This window comes from Stigmatopora argus, chromosome 20 (assembly GCF_051989625.1).
Source record: "Stigmatopora argus isolate UIUO_Sarg chromosome 20, RoL_Sarg_1.0, whole genome shotgun sequence".
In the NCBI taxonomy this organism is placed as follows: domain Eukaryota; kingdom Metazoa; phylum Chordata; class Actinopteri; order Syngnathiformes; family Syngnathidae; genus Stigmatopora; species Stigmatopora argus.
In genome coordinates, this window is record NC_135406.1 from 2,586,884 (window position 1) to 2,612,190 (window position 25,307).

General features: G+C 50.1%; 5 protein-coding genes across 8 annotated transcripts; 3 read left to right on the top strand and 2 right to left on the bottom strand.

Moving 5' to 3' along the window:
• Positions 1-300: 300 nt before the first annotated feature.
• Positions 301-9,166, bottom strand: ablim2 (actin binding LIM protein family, member 2). Of its 3 annotated transcripts, XM_077588063.1 has the most exons (22): positions 9,045-9,166; positions 8,269-8,528; positions 6,897-7,028; positions 6,140-6,323; positions 5,941-6,053; positions 5,737-5,863; positions 5,568-5,661; positions 5,397-5,484; positions 5,278-5,336; positions 5,123-5,200; positions 4,891-5,034; positions 4,682-4,797; positions 4,347-4,531; positions 3,454-3,558; positions 3,204-3,257; positions 2,676-2,713; positions 2,505-2,616; positions 2,368-2,426; positions 2,236-2,296; positions 2,147-2,154; positions 1,396-1,476; positions 301-1,318 (listed from the first exon to the last, which is right to left on the bottom strand). In XM_077588063.1, the coding sequence occupies exons 1-22, from the start codon at positions 9,047-9,049 to the stop codon at positions 1,205-1,207; spliced, it is 2,217 nt and encodes a 738-aa protein (XP_077444189.1). In that variant the 5' UTR covers positions 9,050-9,166; the 3' UTR covers positions 301-1,204. The 3 variants fall into 3 exon arrangements, with proteins under 3 accessions (XP_077444189.1, XP_077444186.1, XP_077444188.1); XM_077588060.1 differs by lacking the exons at positions 301-1,318; positions 1,396-1,476; positions 4,347-4,531 and adding an exon at positions 4,011-4,070 and having other exon boundaries at positions 2,131-2,296; positions 4,680-4,797; positions 9,045-9,165; XM_077588062.1 differs by lacking the exons at positions 301-1,318; positions 1,396-1,476; positions 4,347-4,531 and having other exon boundaries at positions 2,140-2,296; positions 4,680-4,797; positions 9,045-9,165.
• Positions 8,803-11,613, top strand: zcchc4 (zinc finger, CCHC domain containing 4). The gene is made up of 13 exons (XM_077588064.1): positions 8,803-9,135; positions 9,223-9,332; positions 9,401-9,483; positions 9,553-9,825; positions 9,900-9,971; positions 10,037-10,109; positions 10,283-10,427; positions 10,501-10,601; positions 10,664-10,785; positions 10,845-10,920; positions 10,979-11,030; positions 11,114-11,252; positions 11,327-11,613. Exons 1-13 carry the CDS (start codon positions 9,048-9,050, stop codon positions 11,394-11,396), a joined length of 1,404 nt encoding a protein of 467 aa, XP_077444190.1. The 5' UTR covers positions 8,803-9,047; the 3' UTR covers positions 11,397-11,613.
• A 989-nt stretch (positions 11,614-12,602) lies between these two features.
• Positions 12,603-18,888, top strand: pde5ab (phosphodiesterase 5A, cGMP-specific, b). The gene is made up of 22 exons (XM_077588059.1): positions 12,603-12,915; positions 13,576-13,981; positions 14,098-14,271; positions 14,554-14,643; positions 14,712-14,783; positions 14,867-14,956; positions 15,024-15,164; positions 15,582-15,649; positions 15,733-15,844; positions 15,919-16,000; positions 16,066-16,238; positions 16,320-16,370; positions 16,480-16,626; positions 16,697-16,822; positions 16,888-16,982; positions 17,039-17,126; positions 17,203-17,303; positions 17,390-17,467; positions 17,551-17,614; positions 17,897-17,971; positions 18,045-18,128; positions 18,202-18,888. The coding sequence occupies exons 1-22, from the start codon at positions 12,836-12,838 to the stop codon at positions 18,319-18,321; spliced, it is 2,517 nt and encodes an 838-aa protein (XP_077444185.1). The 5' UTR covers positions 12,603-12,835; the 3' UTR covers positions 18,322-18,888.
• A 73-nt stretch (positions 18,889-18,961) lies between these two features.
• mad2l1 (MAD2 mitotic arrest deficient-like 1 (yeast)) lies at positions 18,962-20,903 on the bottom strand. Of its 2 annotated transcripts, XM_077588067.1 has the most exons (6): positions 20,634-20,903; positions 20,284-20,430; positions 19,639-19,759; positions 19,367-19,470; positions 19,121-19,295; positions 18,962-18,979 (listed from the first exon to the last, which is right to left on the bottom strand). In XM_077588067.1, the coding sequence occupies exons 1-5, from the start codon at positions 20,695-20,697 to the stop codon at positions 19,123-19,125; spliced, it is 609 nt and encodes a 202-aa protein (XP_077444193.1). In that variant the 5' UTR covers positions 20,698-20,903; the 3' UTR covers positions 18,962-18,979; positions 19,121-19,122. The 2 variants fall into 2 exon arrangements, with proteins under 2 accessions (XP_077444193.1, XP_077444192.1); XM_077588066.1 differs by lacking the exon at positions 18,962-18,979 and having other exon boundaries at positions 19,030-19,295.
• Positions 20,904-21,331: 428 nt separating this feature from the next.
• sh3gl2b (SH3 domain containing GRB2 like 2b, endophilin A1) lies at positions 21,332-24,904 on the top strand. The gene is made up of 8 exons (XM_077588065.1): positions 21,332-21,526; positions 22,351-22,419; positions 22,476-22,692; positions 22,750-22,883; positions 22,941-23,099; positions 23,176-23,279; positions 23,346-23,476; positions 23,544-24,904. Exons 1-8 carry the CDS (start codon positions 21,482-21,484, stop codon positions 23,738-23,740), a joined length of 1,056 nt encoding a protein of 351 aa, XP_077444191.1. The 5' UTR covers positions 21,332-21,481; the 3' UTR covers positions 23,741-24,904.
• The last annotated feature ends 403 nt before the right edge of the window (positions 24,905-25,307 follow it).

Below are 25,307 nucleotides of genomic sequence, written 5' to 3' on the forward strand. Positions count from 1 at the left end.
GCTTTAAAAATACACATACAAAAACATATCACAGACATACTGTACTAGAGTGTTCAATAAATAAATAAAAATATATAAAGACATTAGTAAAAAAGCCACACAAAAGTTCTTTGACAAATGGTACAGGAAAAAGTAAACTATTTCCTTTGCTATACCTCTTTTACCACTTACAACCTTCAAACTAACCAATCACAACAACAACAACTTACCTTCTGTTCAAAAAGCTTTTGTTTTAACGAATAAACATGAGCATCAAACAAAAGAAATACACATTCTTATGCAAAATTCAGAGGACCAAAGTGAGGTTGGATAAAGCACTTTAATGGCGGTGGAACATGAAAAACCAGAAACGGTTAGTGGTTTTTTTGGGGGTGGAATCGCCAAATAAACTGGATTTGTACGTGTTGAGTTTCACAAACAAACAGAAAATAGCTTCCTCCATATTACAATTCAATAACTTATTGCAAGCATTTCAACAGAAAATAACGGTCATGCAGTGGCTTGCATACAGAAATCAATTCTTTAGCATTAGATAAGTATTCAGTAGTACATCTTGCAATCGATATTTTCACGGCTTTTACGTTTGCGGCACGCCTTGGAGCAACGATAAAGCAGGCCCTACAATTCGGTGCGGGATGCAGAGGATAAAAAGAGTGGGAGAAATCCAAAAATAAACACCATTTCGTATGTTCTCGCAAATATTTGGCCGCAAATCATCCAGATGCCCAAAAAGAAGCGGTTGACGATATGTAAAAGAATCGAGAAAACAACCCAAATCAAGCCAGAGTATTAAAAAAAACAAAAAAACGGCGCTTTTCTAATGAAATTGTAGCCATTCTTAAACTTACAAGCTTGACGCTATTAGAAAAATCCTTAAAAGTCAATTCCTATTATTAATATAACAGTGTACAAGTAAAGTAAAAAGAATTATGAGAATATAATTCTCATATAAAAGAAGAATGCGTAACATGTATCCTATTTTAAAACCGAATTCAAGAAAAATGTACGATTTGGAAAAAATCTTATAATTTGGAGTGAGATGAGGAAAAAAACACAAAAATGCAACCATTCAAATTGAGAAAATGGCAATGGTGGATTTGCGGGCCAAATAACGGCGAGAAGCGCTGACGGCCGTTTGACCGGGGGGGGCGGAGCCAGGCATGCAAGCCAAGACCAAGGGCGCCGGCGCCAATTCTATTCCTTCCTAAAAAAGGCGAGCCCTCTTCTTCAAGTCGTTCCTCTTCCACAGGGCCAGACGCTCAAATTCGTCTAGCGTCATCCCGAACACCCTCTGGAAGTCTTGGGCCGAGAGGTGGCGCTGGGGAAGCGGGGACGCCCCACGGTTATTTATACTCTCGAAGGAGCCCGCCCCAGCCGCCGCCAATCCACTCTTACCTCCAGTCGGGTGCGATCGATGTCCCTGGGAAGCTTGACCTTGACCCTGTGGGTCACCGCTAGCATTTCGTAAGGGTACACCTGCGGGAGAAGGGTTGAAAAAAAAATGAGCGAGGGGATGACGCCCGTGTGCGGTCGATTGGTCGCCGGTCTTTTGGTCGCCGGTCTTTTGGTCGCCCCGACCGTGACAACGGGCGAGCAAAAGACCGGCGACAAAACAAGGTAAAACAACACGGTCTACGCATCAGTAAAAGCCAACAATGGCCATGAACACTTTTTTTATCTACGGGAAAATAGTAGAGTCGGGGGCTGGTTTCCGTAGTTGTCCTATCGACTGATTTATTTTATTTTATCGTGATAACAATTTTAGTATTGGTCCATATATAAAGCGCACTTGATTATACGGCGCCCTGTCTATTTTGGAGAATTTTTTTTCCTTTTATGCGCGCCTTATAGTCGTGAAAATACGGTACATGCGTTGTCCCTTTAAGAAGCGACGTCAGTCAGGCTCTTAACAAGTTCTCCAACAAAAAACAATAAAAGTCCGGGAAATGTGGAGCTTTTCTTTAGCCTATTAATTAATAGGGCATTAAGTATGACTAAATAATCATTTGCAGTTTGTATTTAGGGAATTTGAGCAACGATTTAAATGGTAATTATCAATAACCTTCCGGGCGACCAAAAGACCGGCGACCAATCGACCGTGTACCGATGACCCCATATCAAAAGATCAATAAAATGCAAGTCTTACCTTATACTCTTGGGGGGGAAGATAGATTCAAAATGTCAGACGAGACAAAAAAATGGACTTTGAGGAAAGAACGGTGGAGGCAGACTCACCTCTCATGCCTCCCCAACTTTGCGAGTCTGGATCGGCTTGGTCCTCGACCGTCTCGCCGGCCTTGGCAAAAATAAGCCGTGAAGTTAGTTCGTAGCGCTCGCCGATGCTGCAAATATTATTTGCCGACTCACCTTGTAGATGCCGTTCCTTCCGTAACCCGGCAAGGACGCGGATTTGTAATGAGGAAAGTCTGAAAAATAGAAAAAAAATGCACTTAGATTTTTTTTTCTTTTTTTCTGAGTCCATCCCAAGCAAGTCGGCGACCGACTTGGCCGGCAGGAATTCATTGGCAAACTGCAAGTGGACTTGGACGACGGGTGGCGCTCTTCGGGACCCGTCTGGCTATCGATGTCGCTCTTGGAGATCATCCAACTGGGCCGCTAAAATGCAAAAATGAGTTTGACATTTTCAGCGGGACATTTTTAATGGATGGACTCACCTTGTTGTCGTCACCATCCTGCCAAGATGTCCGAGAAGCTGCAAAAAAGTTCAGAGAGACGTCATCATTTATCCTCTACTACCATCAAAGCGTGCGCTATCTTCTTTAAAATAAAATCTTTAGCAAATAGCTTTGCTACGGAAAAGGATTATTACATTGTGTCTCCGTCAGGGGTGCAGAAGAACAGAATCGGGTCAATAATTATGAATTCATTAAATGTTATTGATAGTAATTACAGGCAACAAAATGAGAATGAAATGTCTTGCAAAAATAAAATGAAAAAAAATGATCATCCAATTTAGAAATGTTGCGTTTCTCCTATTGATTTCGACAATTTGTCTAGTTTTGACCCTCACGCTAACGAAGTAGCTCCCTCGTGTGGTTAAGATGAGAACTGCAAGAGAATGCAGGCTAAATTGGAAGCGTCTCTCGCGGTAGAGCCCCGTGCAAAGGATATTCTCATTTCCCGCGGCGCAATCAAAAGACGGGCAAGCCGTCGTTAAGTGTTAAGTAGGAGTTGGACTGTACCATGCTGTTTGTAGATGGGGGGTTTTCTATAGATATTATCTTTGACCTCAGTCTCTGGAAATGGGAAAAGGCAAAGAGAAGAAATCAAATGATAGACAAAGACAGGGAGAGACAAAGAAGCGTGGGTTAGCGGTTATTTGCGGGTGACAGGCCAAAACATTCTGCGCTCAAGCCAACGAGCGGTGGAATTTTCCGCCCTGAAAAATTCCCATCGACCTCCGTGCCCCGGGAACCAAAGAAGCGCGCTTACCTGGGATGTGGAAATGGCGAGGGGCGGCCATGTACGTGGCGGACGACGGGGATTTCCCGTCAGAGTAGGTGGATAAACTGGGGGTACTCCGACCGCTCTCGCTACCTGGAAGGGACGGAAGGTCATCCCGAGTCAGAGGTCACGTGTGGGTGTTTAAAAGATGTACATCACAGCATGTCGAGGGCTTCTCAAACTCTTGGGGAGAATTTGTTGTCGTCATTGAAGACCCCCCCCCCCCCCCCAAAAAAAACTAGTCCAAAAGGTCGCCCCAGTTTGAGAAGCCCTCCCACGTCGCAGGCAACACTCGCACAAATACACACGGTCGTGCTGTTAAAAATCTGCCCTTCGAAAATTCAGGTTGGACTCGACTAACTGCGGCCCTTAGGTGGCGCCGTGGCAGCACTCGAGGAGTAGGAGGAGCCCCGTCCAGTTTGGGAGACCTCGCAAAAAAGGTGACCCCGTTTCACAGACAACACCACCATACCAGACGACATCACAAATATCGCTCGATGGTTCCTCCCAGTTTTTAGGGACACGAGAGAACCGGAGCTTTTTACCATTAGGGGAAAGCAAAGTGAGATGCAAGGAGGTCCTAGGTAGGGGGTCCGCTCTCAACCCTGGGAGATAACGAGGAGAGTATTAGGATGTCATGCTTCCAAGAAAACAGCGGTTAACAGTCACGCACGCTTGCTAAAAAGTCGGGTGCATCACGCCAAGCCATTCTTGGAGTCCTCCGAGCCCCAAATGACAGCAGGTGGGATTTGCTGGGGGGGTGGACCGGACCGTGAAAGGGAGAAAAGGCCATAGGAATGGGAAAGGTGACAAGGACGGTCAAACGTCTAACGTCCACCGCTCCAGCAAATGGGTCCGCCGAGGCCTCGGTGGAGGGATACCTCGGAAGTAAGGGATGAAGTTGTGCTGCAGCAGCATGGACAACGTGCTGGGGTTCAGGTGCAGCGACACACCTCTACCCATCGCCCAGGGGGTGCCGCTAGTGGGGACGGGAGGGGACGCTGCCCGGGGCGAGCCGGAGGTATAGAGTGGGCTCGCCGTACCCGGGGACTCTACTTCTGGTCCCCATCGTGTCGCGGGATGGGGTAAAAATAAAAAAATAAGGCGCAAAAGAGTCAAGGGTGAAGCCCTTGCAACATACAGAACAGAGTACTCATCTGGAATCGCTACATGAACACAATTTGTTTGCTTCGGAAGGTAGCGAGCAACAGTACCTGGCCGGCTGTGGTTCTGTGGGGATCGCGACGGAGTGTAACGTCCGTAGCCCCCCACGGAGCTGTTGGAACTCGGGCTGTAGGGCCTGTGTGCACAGGGTGAGCTTTCCTCGTCGCCCTGGATGCGCCAGAACAAATGAGAATGCAATTTGAGCGCCGGCCACAATTTGGGCCATTTTGGACCCCGAGACAGAAAATATGAGTCCTCTACCTGGCCGTAGTGCCTCTCTTCAGACGGGTAGCTGACGTAGGGCGAGTAGGACAGCATGTCCGGTCGGTCGATGTTGTAGATGGCCTTGGTCTTGGGAAGGGCCGCCAGGTCCTTGTAGTCCAGCATCTCTTCTCCCAGCTTGGCCTGTCCACCGAGAAGCCCACGATGAGAACGGCGGAGATGGACGGACGGAGCGGCCGCCGGGAGACGGCGTCGGACGAAAGCGTCTTACGAAAATCACTTTGTTGGGAGAGCCCGAGGCGCTGGACGCCGGGACGGACGTGATGCTCTCGGACGAAGTGTGGCTCACCTGGAACGCACGCCAAGCCTCAATTGGGTCTGGGAGTTCAGTATTTTGGGGGCCAAAGTCCTACTTCGAGTCCTCACCTTACTCTTCTCTTCCTGCTTGGCGGCTTGTCTGCACGGTGGATGCCAGATTGAAGATCCTACAGGATAGGGGACCCCATTTTAGTGGCGACCCCGCTTCCGTTTGAGCCCATCTCTACCTTGGAGGTACATCTCCTCTCCTTCCGCAAACATCTGCTGGCAACGGGCGCAGCGGGCGCAGGACGGGTGGTAGTGCTTTTCTCCGGCCTGTCCGGCCACGAACGAGGCGGCGGTCAATACCCGCCGGCCGGCGACCCGTTCCGAGGGGAGGGAGCCCCCGGCCGCGTTACCTCCAGGACTTTCCCGGTGATGTACTTCTTACAGCTCTCGCACTGGATCCCGAACATGGCGTGGTAGTCCATCTCGCAAAAGGGAATCCCGTCCCTGGCGAGAAAAAAATGTAAAACGGCGTCGCGTTAATCCGGGAAAAATGACAGCGCGGCGCCGTCCGACACTCACTTGCTGATGTACTCGGCGTTGAGGACCTTGTTGCAGACTTTGCACTTGAAGCAGCCCAGGTGCCAGTGCTTGTCCAGAGCGACCAGGGACTGCTCGTTGGTAAACTCCTTCCCGCAGCCGCGGCAGCCTAGACGGACGGAAACCGGAAAGCCGTCTGAAATGGCGCAAAAACTCTCTCTGGACCGCCGGCGAGACGCTACTGACTGTGGACGGCCTGGACGGGCGCGGGGCTGTCGGAGGGAAGAGGCTGAGTACACTTTTGGCAGACGCAGTCCTTCCCGTTGAAGGTCACTCGTTCGCCGGCCGGAAAGGGCTGCCTGCGAGAAGAACAAAAAAAGCCCTGGGATCTTCTGGTGGACATCGGTGGTCTGTCTCCAGAAGGGAAGTGGAAGGGCTCACTGACTTGCAAGAGGCGCAGACGAAGCAGTGCGGGTGGTAGGGATTTCCCAGGGCCGAAACCACCTCTCCTTCGATGAAGTCCTGGCAACTGAAGCAACGGGTCCCGTACAGACGCTGGTAGTCCCCAGTGCACAGGTACTCGCCCTGCCGCAGGAAGAAGCCCCCGTTGGCCAGTTCGCATCCGCATACTGGCCGGGAGGAGGCGGACAACGGGGTGCTTTATTAGTGGCGGTGGTCCCGGTCAGAGGGCCGTTCTCTAGTTTACTCTGGACTTAAGTAGGCTTTTGGTGTTTACTCCCGAGACCGAGCATTTTGCGAACACGTGCGGGGCAGCTCGCGCTAACGCGTGAGGGTTTGCGGGAAGGTGAGAAATATGCGCTCTCTCCGTCTCACGGTGAAGTTAGCCCGCCGTTCCCGAGCCGCGGTCGGCAACTACTGTGTTTTCTGGCGTATTAGCAGTCTCCGCGTATAAGCCATACCCTTAAAATGGTTGAATTTGACAATTTCCCTCATATAAGACGCCCCCTGATTCACATTTTTCACCTCCATACTCATGGTTTAAACAAGGAGTACAAATCTTAAGCAAAATCATGGCCCGTGGTGTTTCTGAGATACTGTACGAATCGAAAGGATCGTCTGCTGGATTGCACATTCTTTGGGTCAATATAATTAGGGAGTTAAATTCAAAAAGGAAGTCACGTGAGCAGTCCAACCTGGAATTGTGTCCTTAGCGGACCCGAGTAGGTAGAAGTGAGGCGTACCTTTGCAGACAAAGCACTTGATGTGGAAGTGTTTATCCTGGACTTTTAGAGCCTCGCCTTTGCATGGCCTTCCGCAGTTCTGGCAGCCGACGGGGCCTCGGCCCGTCTTCGGCGGGCCCCGCTGCTCGATCGCTGAAGGGGAGGCAAAGGAGACATTAGTCGGCGTGATTTGGTGGACGCTGGGTGGTGGTCTACTTGACAATTTGGAAGAACTGGAAGGCAGCGTAGACAATTGCACCATGGCGCTATAGCATAGAGCCCCTTTTATAGCGGCCAGACTAGGCTATACCGTATCCCCGCTCTAAATATAGGACAGCCCGTAATACTCGACAGGCATTCCTGTTGTTGAACTATCGGATTTGAAGGCGGGGTCCGATATTCCCGTTAGCAGGGCCGGCAACTTTGACTTGACTTTGAAAGAATCCCAATAGCACAAGGTGGGAGAAGTTCTAATGCGCTCAATCAAAATGTTCCGAATATTCCTTTTCTTTGGAGAATTTGGGCGTGTTTTGCCGCCCGGTCCAAGGGATTGCGCAAAGAGCAGATAATCACGCAGCGCCGGTTAGAAAATAATCCGAAGAACGTCGTTCCGATGGAAATGTGGGTGGGGAAAGTTGACAAATGAAGCCTGGTGAATTGTTGCCTGATGTTGAAGCCAAAACACTAGCTGAGCAGGTTGAACGAGGAACAAAACATTTGAAAGTATATTCTCCAAAATATTAACAATGAAGATGTAGTACTACCAGAAGCCGATTGCACGAATGCGGGTTCCTTCTAAACGAAACACATCCATCGGACAGAGTAAATATATACATTTTACGACCCCCGGTTTGAAAAACAAAATAAGTTTTGCTGGGAACCCTCAAAAAAGAAACACGCTAGGACCCGAGTTGCTGCAGGTGTTTCTCCCACACATGCATCCCCACCAAAAACCGTGTTTACGAGGACTTTTTTTTGGCATCGCCCTACCAGTTTCCTCGGGCATGTCGAACGATTCCGTCCTTCTCGAGCTTTTGCCAGCTCCTGGGGGGGCCTGCTATGCGACGGCGGTGTATAATAATAAACGAGAGAAAGCAAGAGAGAGAGAGAGAGCACGAGAGAGAGAGCGTGCCGGCCTATCCCGGGCTCTGGAATGAGCTGGAGGTCATGTGACTTTTCTCTTGTGTGTTATTCCAGACATGCGGTATAAATAGAGAGTGACGCCGACCTTCGGGGTCCGGGGATGGGGCTCGACCTCACCGTCATATCTCCATCCGCCCCGACGGCAACCGAGATGGGATTGCGGGGCGGTGGGCGTTCCAACATCCCAACTCATGGCGCTCGTTGACCAATCGTATCGACATGGAGTTGGCGTCCAATCAAAATGTCTTACCCGTGCTGCTCATGGTGTCTCTCCGGTCAGATGATGCGCGGGGCCGACGTGAAAGATGCCAGCAGCTGCGACGAGGGGAGGGGGTCCTGGGGGGGGCGATGGTTGGTCGTCGCTGCTTCCACCGAGAGGCCCGAATGGATCCTGCCTTGAGTTGTCGCCTGATGGAGTGGGAGTGGGGGTGGGATTGGGGTCCCGGCCCCTGCCCCGGCCCGCAGACACTGCGGCAACGCCTCTCCAACGCAGACGCTTTGGGCGTGGACCTAAACGTCGCAAAAAAAAAGACCTGTCAAAACACTGACTCGATGGGATGAGTTTCCCTGCAGGACTACCAAAATAAAAGCACTGAACGTGTTGATATATTAAGAAATGCAAACGACTGCAGGGAAAATGGGCATTTTTTCAATTTATGTCTTCTAATTGTCATGCAATTTTGTGAAAAAATGACTGTGTGTCGTTTGAAATTCAAAGTAAGGCCGGTATGTGTTTTAAGCTGAAAAGTCAAATTCCAAAGCGAACAGAAAAAGGAGGGTGGAAATGACGGCTTCCCCTGGCCAAAGTGGGAATTACTCCGTCATTTTGCATTCGGGTGACAACTTTAGCTACCTAAGGCAAAAAAAAATACAATTTAAAAAAGAAACAAAGGAGGCAGTTTTACTGCCGTCCAATCGCACAAGGACACGCCCTCTAAGCCAGAAGTGATTCAGAGCTCGTTCGATTGAGACTGTCAACACGACTCCGGACGCTTCCTCCAAATATTTCAATAATCGCTCGCTTACCACATGGATACAACCGGGCTGGAAGACTCCGGTTTGGGCTACGAAGTCATTCTGAAAGATGGAGACACATCAGCCCCATGGTGTCCACATGGTGGGTGAAAACTCCATTGCAGACCTAACTAATCGAGCAGGAATCAGCGATCCAACTAAAAAAAGCTGACTGCAATTTCGTGCGCAGGACCAACGTTATTGTTTGAGAAACGAGAAGAGGGAAGGAAGAGGTTTTACGCGTGCTCGGCTTGCAGGGACCGAAAGGAATGCAACTTTTTCCAGTGGGCGGACGAAAAGGTAAGGAGGAAAGGAGGAGATAAGAAAAGAGGATGGAGTGTCGGATAAATGATCTGCTTGCTCTCAAGGTGTCCGAGGTAAGGAAGACGGCCAGGGAGGCGGAGAACCAAAGAAAGAAGCCGCCATTCAGCCGGGAGCAGTACGGCGACAGGTCAGTCCGGCGAGCGTTTGAATCGGACCCGGCGGAAAGATGGGACGCCGTCTCGGGCATCCCCCCCAGGTTCCGGCGGTTCCTCGCCCTCGCGCCGGACCGGAGGAAGTTCTGTCAGGATTGCCAGCTCCTCCTCCTGGCCGAGGAGACGGCGGCGCACGCCGCCCACTCTCAAGTCCCCGTGGCCGCCCCCCGCTTGAGCCGGCCCAGCGGACTGCTGCGCCCGCTGGACAACAAGAAGAGTCACGCCCAGTATCTGTTCACCGAACGGACCACCCACTTCCTTCTGAACGCCCTCGCCGACCTGGGCTACAACAAGGTCCTCTGCGTGGGAACGCCCAGGTGATGCGTGGCCTTCTCGCGGCGTCGGTTACCCGAGAGCCAGGGCCTAACGGACGCCGTTTTTTTTCCCCTAGACTCCACGAGCTGATCAAGACGGAGGGAAAATCCAGAGCCATGACCAGTCTTCTTCTGGACATCGACTTCAGGTGGAGAAGCGGACAAAAATGAACTCGGTTGCAGCCCTCTAACAAATCTTCCGTCTTCTTCTCAGATACGGGCAATTCTACGGCCAAGAGGAATTCTGCCACTACAACATGTTCAACCATCACTTCTTCGACGGCCAGGTAACCAACAAACTTGAACGGACCTGGCAATGCCCTAAAATCATCCTGGCGTGAAAGTACGGCCAGAAGAAGCATGTTCTAGTATATTAGTGTCCACCTCTTGCAATCTCCTCCCCCTCAATTGGTCCCATCATCAGGTGGATCCTACTAACGCCGACCTTGCTCCTTCTCAGACCTCCGGCGAGGCGGTCCGCGCCTTTCTCCGGGAGTCGAGCGGGGAGAAGGCGGCGATGGTGGCCGACCCTCCGTTCGGCGGCCTGGTCAAACCTTTGGCCAAAAGCTTCTCCCATCTCTCGCAAATGTGGAGGGAACTGCAAGGTTGCGGTCGGCGGACCTACTAAATAACAATGCGGGAACCTAGCGAAGATTTGACGTCTTTTTGTCACCGTAGGCGATAGCGATGCTGAGATCCCCATGATCTGGATCTTCCCGTATTTCTTTGAAGCCCGCCTACTGGAGTGTTTACCTTCTCTGACCATGCTGGATTACCAGGTACGCGCCTCCATTTCAGCTCTCGTTTTCTCCACGTTATTCATGGGCGTTTTGGGCGCTAGGTGGACTACGACAACCATTCCCTGTACAAGATCGGGAAAACCGGGAGGAAGCAGTCCCCGGTCCGCTTGTTCACTAACATAACTCCGTCTGAAATTGTCCTACCCGAAGACGAGGGTTACAGGTAGACCTGTGGTCTCTGAAAAGCACAATTTTGAGACTAACGACAACCCCCTTTTCCAGGTTTTGCGCCGTTTGCGCCAGATACGTGTGCTCCCTCAACACGCACTGTTCGACATGCAACGTTTGCCCCTCCAAGGTAAGTGACCGCCATTTTTGTTCCTATCGCCGTGGACTGATTTCGGTGGTAATTTCAGGACGGCCGCCAATGGAAACACTGCTTTCTGTGCGAGCGATGCGTCAAACCATGTAAGTGTGCTTTTTAAAAAAAAATATTTTTACCTTTGACACAAACAAGTTGAAAACGCCAGCGGGTATTCCTTCTCACGAAGCGTGGCAACACTGTCCGTCGTGTAGCCGTTGCGCCCTCCCGGACCACCCGTGCGACCAGAAGGAAGTCCGGCAGGGTTGCTTCCACTGTGCCAGTCTGGGACACAAACACAAAAGTTGCCCCTTAAAAGGCTTCAGCAGGCAAATAATACAAATTCCGCCTTAAGTAAAAAATACCTTTTACCTTTTTTAAATGATTCGTTTCTTTTCGTCAGGGGTGGCTCCGCCTCCAAGCGAGGATCCGGCGTTTATGTGAAGCAGAAGGCTAAGAAAAGAAAGAAATAAGCAATCAAAAGATTGTAGTATTTCTGTAGTATATGAATAGATTGCAGTTTGCTTCTTTCACCACTGGAGGGCAGTGTACTACTTATGACTGGCTGTTTCAGGTTTTGAGTACAATTCAAATACTGTATTAGAATTAAAAAGGAGCTTCATCGCTTGTAAATTGTTTCATGAAATTGGCATTTCATTTGAACGTTGAATAAAAAGTGATTATTGCAAAGTGTGTTATGGTTTTATCTAAATGCGTCTCGGCATTGCGGTTTTGGACGGTTGCAAGCGGCAGCTTCATTGATTGGGAATCGAGAGGGCGGGGTTTTGGTTCAATAGTTGACAAGTGCTGGAAAAGCTTTTGCGCTCAATCAATTTGTCGATGACGGGATGCTCAGACAGGAAATGAGGAAGGAGCACTCTATCTCTTGCTCTTCCTGTGACGTTGGCTTTTGTTTGACAGCTCCTTTGTCTGGATTCTGTCAAACTTTGGCTCGTGGCGAGGGCCTGAGTTTGCATGGGGCGTCAAAAATCCAATTGAGGACGAAGGCATTTGCCGCTTTTGCCGAATGGAAGCGAAACGGAGCTCCCGGCCGAAGGTCCCCGTGGACGAAACCGACCCGCCGCCCTTCTCCTGGGAGAACCGGCGAGCATCTGGCGGTAAGGCAACACTAGCGGCGGGGCAGGGGGAGGGGCCGGCTGTCCATCTGCCAGGGCCAAAGTCAAACCATTGCGAACAAACAATAAACGTCCCGCGCAATCAACTTCCCTTTCAGCCACGACATTATCCGGTTTTTCAAATGGTTTGAGATCTGACCTTGAGTCGGGTGAAAAACAAGTAGATATTTTGAAACAGTTACATTGAATATAATGTACTTTCTGGACACCTATTGGAGGGAAATTCATTCAGTCATTATTATTCCTAATAAAAACAAACAATATGAAACATGACATTTGTGTGCTCACAAAATTTGTTTTTCTTTCATCTTGTTGTCTAGTTTGACTATTTTTTTCCCCACTTTTGATGCTCCTGACCAACAATTCAAAGTATGAGAAACCAATACGTAACCTATGATAAAGTCACCCAGCTTTTTTTTAAAGCTCAGGGGGCCGGGTTGCCCCTTTGCCCCCGACACTCGCAAGCCCTTGCGCCGCCCCTGTCCTGGCGCTCGGTTCGGTGCCTGTGTTATCTCTCCTCGTTTGACACGAGGAAGTGTTTTCCTGATCTCTCACCCTCCCTCCCTCTCTTCCTCCCTCTCTCTCCCTCCGCCCTCTCTTTCTCTGCTCCAGCAGACAAAAAGAAATCATTTCAAAAGTGACTTCCCGTCATTTGCACCTTGTTTACGTCGGGGCGTTTTTCTCTTTTTGTGCGGGTGGGAGTGGAGGGGGCCGGGGGGATTCGCCCCATGGGGGTCCGCGACGCTATTGTGGCTATATAGAGAGCGAGAAGAGCCATGGAGGACGACACGATGGAAGCGTGGCTGGACGATCACCTCGACTTCACACACTCCTACTTTGTCAGGAAGGCGTCCAGGTGAGATGGGGGTGACGGGTCGGAGCCCCGCTTTTTTGTTGGACCGAGTTTTGCACGTGATGCGAACGTTCTCGCCAGGGGGTCACGTAATCATTAACTTGGACTGCATGCTGGTCAATTGGTGTTCTTGGGGGCAACCTCTTGGGCAATCTGGCCAACGGGAGTGCACGGCCAATTATTTCAAGACGTCCACTCCATGGCTCAAGAGCTCTGTTCGTTGTTCGTAATATGCCGTGGCTAATCATTTATGACACAGATCATGTTGAATTGTTGTTGCTGCGTTTCCTTGGTGACCCTGTTGTATTATGCAAAAGTTGCAGTGAAACACTGTTGATATTTCTAGCGACTGCTAGCAACCTGTTTGTCAACGGTAGCCAATGAGAACAATCAGATGATCAAATCAATCAATAATTATTTTGATCACTGATGAGTTGAGCCATTGTTGACCTAGAAAAGGTTCCAATCCTCCTGTTTGGGCTCTGAAAGGAAAAACGAAACCATTGCCCAACAAAGGACAAGACAAAAATGAAATGTAGTGTCATTGCTTTATTGATGAAAAAAAGGATTTGATATAACTATAAAACATGAATGGCACAAATTTCGTTTAAACTCAGAGTTGCTGCTTTAATATCACGACTGGACTCTCCCGCCTTTCCTCAGGGATATGGTCAACGCCTGGTTCGCAGAACGCGTCCACGCCATAAAGTCCTCCGCCGATCCTGCCGCCCTTTGCGCAGCGGCCTCGGCTCAGCCGCCCACTCGCAAAATCTCCGCTTCGGAATTCGACCGCCCACTCCGGCCCATCGTGGTGACGGACCCGGAGGGCTCGGTGACTTTCCTCAGCGACGCCGAACGGGAGGGCTCGCCCCCGCGGGGCTTCGGGATGCCCGATGTGGACGGCGGGGCGGCGTCGAGCGGCGACGGCGGTAACCGGGGCGATCGCTGCGCCCGGCTGCTGGAGCTGGTGAAGGACGTTTCCTGCCACCTGGATGTGACAGCACTCTGCCACAAGATTTTCCTCCACATCAACGAGCTCATCGACGCTGACCGATACTCTCTGTTTCTGGTAGGGGGGTTAATTTGGACGCCGCTCTTAAAACCCAATTGCCGTCGACGTAGATTCAGGGCCTTGCCAAGATCTGTAACTAGAACGAGGTCTTTGGGGGGGGGGGGGTCATTCAGGTAGGCGAGGACAGCTCCAACGCCAAGTTCCTGGTCAGCCGGTTGTTCGACGTGGCCGAGGGCTCCACGCTGGAAGAATCGTCCAGCAGTAGCATCCGGTTGCAGTGGAACAAGGGCATTGTGGGACACGTGGCCGCCACGGGACAGCCGCTCAACATCAACAACGTTTACGAGGTGACCTTTGGCAAGAGCGCACTCGAGTGTTTCTGTCTTGATGAAGCCTGTTTCTCTGATGGCGCCGTCCAATAAGCGCACCTCTCGACCCGAGTGCTCTCGAGTGTCCGAGATTGTTTACTGTGATTTCTCAAATCTGGTCCCCATGGTCACTTTGACTTGTCAAATGCATTCAAATGAGATTCAAATCACTGGGCTTCGATGAGGTCCGGGGAAGCGCTAACGATGTTCGGTGTTCCCGTTTTGGGGGTCCAAACGAGCAACGGTTGGGCTCTGCCGCAGGATCCTCGATTCAACGCCGAGGTGGACATGATCACGGGCTACAAGACGCACAGCATTCTGTGCCTGCCCATCAAGAACCACCGAGACGAGGTAACCGCCGTCCAAAAATGGACAGTGCGCCAAAAGACCGCGAAACACGCAGAGCCGTGTCTCGGCAGGTTGTCGGAGTGGCGCAAGCCATCAATAAGAAAAATGCAGAGAACGCAGCCTTTACGCGACAGGACGAAAAGGTCCGTAGAACTTGACAAAGTCTCCGATGTAACGGGAAACGAGTCAAAAATTGCAAAGGGCCGTGTTTCTGCTCTCCCAACAGGACTTCTCGGCCTACCTGGCCTTTTCGGGGATCGTTCTGCACAACGCTCAGCTCTACGAAACGTCTCAGCTAGAAACCCGACGCAACCAGGTGTCCCACGGTGTCTACCAATCGTGGTCTTTCTCGGGATGTGCGCTCAGGGCTTTGCTTTGCTCAGGTGCTGTTGGAACTCGCCAGTCTCATCTTTGAGGAGCAACAGTGTCTGGAGGTTCTGCTGAGCAAGTTCGCCGGGACCATCCTGTCCTTTATGCAGGCCCAGGCTTGCACCGTCTTCATCGCGGAGAACGACTCCAACGAGGTCAGCGGCGAGCAACCGCCGGCCACGCGTGGCCCCCGAGCCGTGGGTTCCTCACCCTCACTCTGGGGGATTTTCTAAAGCGCTCGGCCTTGCCAGTGACCTCGTGATAAGTCCAAACATTGGAGGATCTTCGTCTAATGAAAGGCAGTTTTATGATCCGGGGGAGTGACGCTAGGCAAGGCTAAGGGAGCAAAGTTTTCCTAAACAAAAAAGGCCCTGGTTTATCTTGAACATCCTGTTAAAATGGGAAAAGAGCGAATGCAAGTCCCTATAAGGGTGGCGGGAGCAGAAGAATGTCCAGATCAACTCCCCATCTGCCAAGGCTTCATGTTTAATGGACCTTTGCTTGTAACGTTGTCTTAAAAGATTAGCCGGAGAGAAAATGGTGACATTTCCACTGGTGCTTTTGATTTTCAGAACCCCTTTTCCAGTGTCTTCCACATGGAAAACGAGGGCCAGGGTGAAGTTCTTCATTCTCACAGCAGGTAACCAGGCAGATCTCTTGATTCATCCTCTGGACAGCTGTTGATAGACGTCATCCGATGATTGGTTTTATCGTAAATCTCAGGGAATCTCCATGTGTCACCCAGATCAACTACATGTACGCTCAGTATGTGAAAAACACCATGCAGCCTCTTAACATCACAGATGTGTCCAAAGACCAACGCTTCCCCTTGACGGTCTGCAGCTTTCGTCTCTCGTCGTGCATTGGTTCCCTTACCAAATCCGGGTCTTTTTTTTTCTATCCCGTCAGTGCGAGAAGCAAAACCACATCAGAGAGACCAAGAGTTTGCTCTGCTCTCCCATCAAGAACGGAAAGAAGGACAAAGTCATAGGTAGGGACCGGTAAGAAACCGTCCACGATGCGAAAGAACCAAGACGTGCGTACGCTGGTCCGTAGGTTGCTGCCAGTTGGTCAACAAGACGGACGACCTGGGCGCCGCCAAGACCTTCAACAGGAACGACGAGCAGTTCTTGGAGGCCTTCGCCATTTTTTGCGGCCTGGCCATTCAGAACACGCAAATGTACGAGACCGTGGCGAGGGCCATGGCCAAGCAGCAGGTCACCCTGGAGGTCAGCTCGCGTCCTGTCCGTGGAAATCGGCTCATTGAGGGCATGGGGGTGAGGAACTTTGGAAAACGCTGTGTTTTGCAGGTCCTGTCGTACCACGCTTCTGCTTCTGCCGAAGAGTCCCAGAGACTCCAGGTGACCGCCGTGTTTAGTAGGTTCCCCAGTCGATGAAAAATGACGATGACCATCTGGCCTCCGTTCCCCCCGGTCGACCACCTGACCCACCTACATATCGGCGGAGCAGGCGGCCACCGTTCCCTCGGCTCAGTCGCTGCGACTCCTGGACTTCGGCTTCAACGACTTTGACCTGTCGGACACGGAGACCACGCTGGGTACCGTGCGCATGTTTGTGGACCTGGACCTGGTGCACAACTTCCAGATGAAGTACACGGTAGGCTTCGCGGTCCGAGCGATCTGCCGCCAACCGACGGTAAGAGCGCCTTCTTCGCTGCGGGTCCTAGAGTCTATGTCGGTGGATTCTGAGCGTCAAGAAGAACTACAGGAAGAACGTGGCCTATCACAACTGGAGACACGCTTTCAACACGTCCCAGAGCATGTTTGCCCTGCTCAAGTCGGGCTGCTTACAGGTTAGCGTGCTATCTCTGCGGTCGAGAGGCAATTTTCAAGCTGGCGTGCGCTTGTCTTCTGCCAGAATCACTTGACCGACTTAGAGGTTTTGGCTCTGATGATCGCTACCCTCTGCCACGACATGGATCACAGAGGAGTCAACAACTTCTACATACAAAGGTAAACGAGTCAAAAGAGCCTTCCACCCGTGCAGCATCTGAGCGCTAATTACACAGGAGTGAGCACCCGCTCGCACAGCTGTACTGCCACTCCACCATGGAGCACCACCATTTTGACCAGTGCCTCATGATCCTCAACAGTCCGGTAAGGCCTCAAGCACAAATGGCGGCCCTTTCTTTCTTTGCGCTATGACACGCGTGCGGCACTCCAACTGTTTCAGGGCAACCAGATCCTGAGTGGCCTCTCCTTGGATGAGTACAAACGCACTCTCCAGATGATCGAGAGGGCTATTTTATCCACCGACCTGGCCCTGCACATGAAGTAGGTAGCAAAGGCTGAAAATACAAAAGAAGCATTGCTCCAAAGGGTCCGGTTTTAACGACTCGGACCCGCTATGTGCCGAACAGAAGGCGCGAAGAGTTCTTTGAACTGACTCACAACAGACAGTTTGTCTGGGAGACGGATCGCCACCGGGATTTGCTAAGGTAAGATCAAATCCCTTTTTAGACGTGTTTATCCAAAGACCCCGTAGGCGCCTCACGCTAACGTTGCGCTCGACCCCGTTTAGGTCAATGCTGATGACGGCTTGCGACATTTCGGCAATCACCAAACCCTGGCCGGTGCAAAAGAAGGTGCGATACTTGATCGTTTTGGCTGAGATTTCAGACAAATCCGATCTGAGATGAGCCTCTTGCTCACATTCCATCTTGGAAAGACATTTAGCACACAATTGCAATTGCCTGAAGCATCTGGCAGCTGCGTGCCGACTATTTGATCTCCATGGTGATCTTTGTTAACAAGCGCCTTGTTAGGAAAAAGCAAGGCTGGCGGAAAAAACAATGAGCTAATCACTCGGAGATGGTTAGTTGACAAGACTTCCAATTAATTGAAAGGACTACCCGCCGTGTTTCCAGGTCGCCGAGCTGGTGGCCACGGAGTTCTTTGAGCAAGGCGACAAAGAGAGACAAGAACTCAACATCGAGCCCAGCGTAAAGCAACGACGTCCGGACCAATTATTATTCATCTTCTCTAAACGGCGGGTTTCATCTCATTTCCTTTCAGGATCTGATGAATCGGGACAAGAGAGATAAGATTCCCAGTATGCAGGTCTCCTTCATCGACAGCATCTGCACCAGATTATACCAGGTTCCTTCAAATCGACTCTTTGGAAATCCGGCTGAATCGCCGTGTAACTTTTTGTTCTTCTTCGCGTCCCCAGACCTTGGCGGGCATGTCCGACGGTTGTACCCCGTTACTGGAGGGCTGCCAGACCAACCGTCAACATTGGAAGGGATTGGCCGAGAACCCCGAGAAAGCATTGGTCCAAAGTCTGGTGTGATTGCTCGTATGAATGGCACAAAGAACGATTTTAATGGTCGATTTATCGGCGCTTATTTCTGCCATGAGTCGACTAATTATTGTTATTATTATTATGATGTAAAGCTCGCATTACGTCACACTGGGATTGAAATTTTTGGTGGAAATGTGTATTGGGAGCAAAAAAGGACTACGGGGAGTAGGATATATACTAAGGTTAGCCTTGCCTATTTATTTGCATAATATATTTATTAGCCATACTGTCTTTTTTAACACTGTCAGAAAATGTTTTGATATGGTTATTTTTCATCATGATAAAAACCAAATGTCCACTGCCTTATTGGAAAACAGTCACCAAAAAAAGCACATTATCTGGACTGTAAGTCACTGATTTTTCTCACAATATGTCAACAATCCAATACACAATATATAACTAAAAACACATTTTTGCTAGAATTTTACACACACAAAAGCTGTGTGAATGGATACTTAAAGTCCATTCAAAAAATGGTATGTTTTGGGAAATGTACTTTCTGAATTTTGTAATTATCTCCAATAATCCAATTGAACATAAAATACATTCTGTTCACTCTGTTTTCTGTTTTTACTTTGTAATATTCTTGAAAGGTCCTACCTTAACCCTTTGGCAGCCGTCCTCCCAGTTCAAACGGATTGGACGTCTATAAGTGAGAAACTCATTTAAATCACAATAAGAGAATGAAAAAAAAGATACTGATTGGACATATATAAAAAAAACAAGGTTTATTATTATTTAATGACCATGATAAATGTATTGAGGATTTTTTTCAACTTTTCCATACATTTAAAATGGGGCGGTCTTCTTGTAAGTTACAAGACTGCTGACTTTGTGGATGGTGGTGGTGAAGGAACGTAGGCGCACCTCTTCTGGTTCGATGATGTGGTGCGGGCTGGACTCCTCCCACTTTTCGGGAATGGCCAGGTCTTTGTCGGTATAGATCAGGAGGTTGAAGCCACCTGGTGTGGAGTGGATATGTCAGGACAGGAAGACAGGAGGTACAGACCCAAAAACCCCGGTGTTGTCTTACATGGCGTCTCCAACAAGGGCAGGAAAGTCACCGAGGCGGTGATTTGTCGGAGGACCGAGCGAATTTCCCCCTGGATGGCTTGAATGGGCTTCTCTCTGGGGGCGCTGCCAAAAAAAAATTAAAAGTTACAATGACGCCGCCTGGTGGCAACTGTGTGCCAAATCAAAAACTTCTACATCAAAACGCATCCATTCGATTAGGAGCAAATTCACGGTCCGCCACCATTTTGTGGTACGGTCCGAAGAGTCGAAAAGTCGGAGGGCGCCACACACCTGCACTCGTTGGCCGACTTGTCGCACTCGATGTCAAACTGCCAGCGCTCCAAAACCTCGTCCGTCTCCAGACACGTGACCACCAAGACCAGTTTCTGCACCGTGCAGTTGAGCAACCACTCTGGACACATTCAAATCGATCAAGAAATCCATGAGAAAAGGTATTGTAAAATATTTAGCGAATATTGTAGCTCTCAAAATGGTTTGAAATACTTCAAATTGACAGGAGGAGAGGGAAAAGAGTGACGGGATTGGACATCCATTCTGTCACTTTCTATTTCTTCTATATCTATTTGAGTATTTGAGTATTTGATCATAAAAGTGGAAATCTAAAATTATATTTTTGTTTGTTTGGACAAAAAAAGGGGGAAAACCTATTTCTTCTTTCTTTATCCCGTTTTTACTTTACTTCGTATATTGGTAGAGATTTATAACAAGCCTTAAGTAGTAAACATTGTCTTCTTGTTTATTTTTTAAATGTGGACTTTCTTAGCGAGGGGGATTAATTGCTGGCAGCTTGACAGATAGAACCTCCTGTATTTTGGGGACTATAAATCACACTTTATTCATAGTTTGTCTGGGAAAATAGGAGCCATGCTAACGTCTCGGGTGTACAAAAAACAAAACAAAAATAACTGGGCTAACCTTTGAGCTGCGACACCACACTGTCGAGATACTTCTTGAGGTCAGGATCCGAGGTGACCTGCAGGCTCATGTCATAATGGCCGACTCTGGTGAATTTCTCCGGAGGATAAATCCCACGCTGGTACAAGATGCTGTTGATGCCAAAAGCTGCGCGAAACACAACCAGTGGGCGTTATTTAACTCGTTTTACTCAACTATTTTTCACTAACACGACAACAACGGCTTATGGACAGTTCATGAGCGCAAATAAATGACTTTAGCGGATATTTATCGAGGATGCTAGCAAAGCACTTTGAGTAGCCGAAAACGACAAACAAATTGTGAAATGTTGACGACGAAAAAGTACTTACAAAAGAAGTCAGCCACAACCTCCGCGCTTCCTTTGAGCGTAATGCCTTTCAATGTGCTCGTCATGGTGTAGTTTACTTTTGTTTTGTGTCCTTTTTTTAATACAGGTACTCACGAAAAAGTCGGTCTTTCGTTCTTCTTTCAAATGTTGCAAAAAAAAAATACGCGCCGTTTCACTTCAAAACGAGCCGCTCCTCTGGTAGTGCGCATGCGCAACATTCATCTTCTGCTATTCTACTGCTGTTTGTATTTGCGTTGAAGGAGGCGTTAGCGCCCTCCAACGTCTGTTTTTTATAATCACAGTCGATGGCATGTATAAAAATTTAACGTATCGTTGAAATGAGTTTATTAATAGTACTATTGATTGTGTTTTGATTGTGGATTGACGGTGATAGACTGTGCAAGTGTAATAACAGCCAATAAGTTAAAATAACCAGAATTGTACGTTTGAAAGACTACACACGACAGCAAATGAAAGAGAAATTTTGCATATTTACATAGTCGAATTATTCTAGTGAAAGTATATGTGTATAAAATATAAAAATATACATTGAAAAAATATAATCATTGTAAACAGCATCCCACCAAAGATCGTTTATATCGACAGGGAATCTTGAATCCACAACATTGGGAATTCAAAGTTCCAATAGACGATCTTTGACAGAGCGTAGACCCCCTCCTCTCGCTCATCTCTTCCTCCTCCTCCTCCTCCTCCTCCTCCTCGCTTCTCTTTTTGTGGCCTCTGCAAAGCGAGCGAAAGGCTGCGTTGTGCCAGCGAGACGAGCGGACGCCGACTGCTCTTCTTTTTTTTTATTTTGGTGCCTTTGGGATCCATTTCCAAGCCGCCGAGATGTCGGTTGCGGGCTTGAAGAAGCAGTTCCACAAAGCCACGCAGGTAGGACGTCGCATCCTCCAGCATCCGAGGCGTAAACACGACAAGGCGGACGGGAGAATCGCACTCCCCTGCGAGTTCGAGGATGGGAAAAAAAAGGGGGGTGCTTTTGTGGGATCCGTCTGCTGCCCGACTGAGTGGCACGCGCGCGACGGGGTGTCACGTTACGCAAGAGATAGGCCCCTGATTGGATATTGCTGCACACAAGAGGGAATTCCCTCATCCCTTGCTCCATCCATCGCAGCATCTTTGGCTTCCTTCGTCCCTCGACCCGACTGCTAATGACGTCCGACTAGAATTGCTCAAAAAGCGGTAAATATGACGTTGGAGGGGCGTGGCTGCCAGAAAGGCGACACCTCGGTCACCTGACTGAATAAAACATGAGAGAAGCTCCGAGCACTCTTGATTTATAAGCTCAGGTCCTGAATTTTTCTTGCTGTTTCAAATGTATTTATCTGCAAGTGTGAACTCATTGGTTGCCATTGACGGCGATAGCAGTTGAACCCAATTTGACCGGCAGCGAGCAAATGATCACTCCATGCCAGGCTTTATAGTTGAAGTAGATATGACGTCTATAGTTAGGGTGCTTGTGAATATGACTTTATAATATATATTTTTTTAAAGTAGGGTAGTAGCACTCCATAAATACCCCGAGGAGTAATCGCATTTCAAAACGCGGCTGATGGATGTTTCCGAAGATGCCCAGGCGACGAGATCGGGGCCCCGTCTCCACGGCAACCGCATCCGACGCTCTTTTGCGAGTGGGAGGAGACGGGCGTTGTGTTTGTTTTCGGACGCTCTTCTTCACGGCCTTCTCGCCTCCGTAGAAAGTCAGCGAGAAGGTGGGCGGCGCCGAAGGGACCAAGCTGGACGATGACTTCAAAGAGATGGAGAAGGTAAGGGCTCCGTCGGCGTGGCGACGAGGACGGAACGCCAACGCGCGTCTCCGCAGAAGGTGGACGTGACGGGCCGAGCGGTGCTGGACATCATGACCAAAACCACCGAGTACCTCCAGCCCAACCCGGCGTCCAGGGCCAAGCTCAGCATGATCAACACCATGTCCAAGATCCGAGGGCAGGAGAAGGGGCCGGGATACCCCCAGGCCGAGTCGGTGCTGGGGGACGCCATGTTGAAGTTCGGACGGGAACTCGGGGACGACTCCTGCTTCGGTGAGCAGACCCGCTCCTCCCGGGCCTCCTCGGCCTAATCGCCGTCACCCTCCTCAGGCCTGGCGCTGATCGACGCCGGCGAGGCCATGAAGGAGCTGGGCGACGTGAAGGACGCTCTGGACATGGAGGTGAAACAGAACTTCATCGACCCTCTGCAGAACCTCCACGACAAAGACCTAAAGGAGATCCAGGTGAGCCCACCGAGCGGCGTGCCCTAGCGTGCACTTCCTCTCGCCGCTCCTCCTCAGCACCACCTGAAGAAGATGGAAGGCCGGCGTCTGGACTTTGACTACAAGAAGAAGCGTCAGGGCAAGGTGCAGGACGACGAGATCAAACAAGCGCTGGAGAAGTTCGACGAGAGCAAGGAGATCGCCGAGCAGAGCATGTTCAACCTCCTGGAGAGCGACGTAAGACCTCGGCGGGCCGCCGCCCCCCCCCCCCCGCTCGGACGGTCCGCGGACGCTATCGGTCCGTCTCCGGCAGATCGAGCAGGTGAGCCAGCTGGCGGCGCTGGTCCAGGCCCAGCTGGAGTACCACAGTCGCACGGCTCAGATCCTCCAGCAGCTCTCCAGCAAGATGGACGACAGGTATGCGCAAATGCTCCGTCTCCTCCTCCTTCTTCTTCTTCTCAAAAACAACTTTCTGACCATCAGGATAAAGGAAGTGTCGGGCAAGCCCAGGAAGGAGTACGTGCCTAAACCGCGCATGACCTTGGAGCTCCTCCCACCCAGCGAAGGCCACAACGGCAGCCTCCACACGGCCAAATCCCCCGGAAGATCGCCAGGTACTAAAAGGATCTCGGCGCCCCCGTGCCGCTTGGCCGCCTTGACGCGTTAGCGTGTCCTTATTAGCGCCGCTGGACCAACCGTGCTGCCGCGCGCTCTACGACTTCGAGCCGGAGAACGAAGGCGAGCTGGGCTTCAAGGAGGGCGACGTCATCACGCTGACCAATCAGATCGACGACAACTGGTACGAGGGGATGATCCACGGCCACTCGGGCTTCTTCCCCATCAACTACGTCGACATCCTGGTGCCCCTCCCGCATTAAGCCGCCATCCTCCTTCTCCGTATTTGAGCGCCCTCGCCGCCATCCTCCTCTTCTTCCTCCTCCACCGTATTTTTCCTTCTCTTCTGCCGCCGAGTCGATGGACACGAGGGGAGGAAGAGCGAGCACGCCGCCGTCACCTGGACCAGTCCCGGCACGCGTCTGTGTTTGTGTCGTCTCGTTTGCGTCGTTCCCGTGGTGGCGCCGTCGCATGGCTCTGGCCTCCTGGTCTTCTTTTCCTCATTCTTTGGGCCGTTTGCATGAGCTAGCCGCCATGCCTCGTGGGACCACAGCTACTCAGCAATAAGGGGGCGGCCAGACGCTTTGTGTGTCCAGACGCCGCTGGTCCACTCCTTTTTTGAGTCTATGTGGCTTTTTGCATGTGGGACGGATTGAGCGATCGGTGTTCCATGTGTCGCGAGGTCACGGTGGTGCGTTGTGAGTGATTTTGTGGCAAAAGTAGCAGTCGTCGTGGCTTCGGTAAACATCGCCAGTCCATTTCTAGCCGCTGTTTTCAACCGAAAAAGACCCCACGGATCACTTGAGTGTACTCTGTGCTGTGTATTCCCTGGGTTGCGGTCGTCTTGCGTGCACGCCATCCTCCAAAAGGGATCCAAACAATGGCGAATGTGTTCACCTACTGAGCGTGTAAAACTTCTCCCCATCGATAGGCTATTTACCACGAGGGCGATGAAGAATGATATCCCAGTCCGCCTCTCCACGTTTGTGCATGCTTTGCATCACGGTGGCCTGGACCACCCGCCGCCCCTTTTTCATTGGAACGTCTCAGTTGATGACTCCGCGTATTTTGACCTCAGTGAGGGAACCGTGCGGCCTCCGTCGTCTGGTCGCGCCGTAGCCGACGGCAACGTACTCGCGACGGCGCGACCTAGCTTTGCCTTGTGGCTGTACAAAAATGGCCTACTGCCTGCCTGTCTTCTGCTGAGCGATGCGTGTACCTTATTTATTGTTATCGATGAGTTATTTATTGCCGTGTCTTATTTTCGAAGTGAGGTTTAGAGAGCATACACCCGTGGAAGCCAGCCTGTGATACTAACTGTTGCTCTCCTCATATTGGATAATGATACTATCTAAGACCAGTGTATGTATATCTGCTTATTGTGAAGAAGACTTGCAATGTACTGACAATAAATGATTACCACCACAGATGTTCGCTCTATTTGTTGACTTTAACTCACGGATGAACCAGAGTTGCCTTAAAATGTATTCTACAATGACAAATGTTAGCACCAAAACCACTCAAATTGAAGAAACAACTTCTACTACCACTCAAATGGCTTTTAATTCATTCATTTTTCGTTCATTTCGTTTTTGTTTTCGCTGGAGCCCATCCCAGACAATGTTATTTATATTTTACGTGATCGTATAGTATGTTATATACTAGTACTATTGAATATTTCTGGGAATTCAAGACCCCAAATGCAATAGGTCGCCGTTTAATTTAACCATATGTCCACAGGAGGGCGTCTTGGAGACTTTTTTTTTTCGTTTGAATGCCGTTTCCCTCCATTCCTATGACACGTTTACGTGCTCCCCAAAAAATACGTAG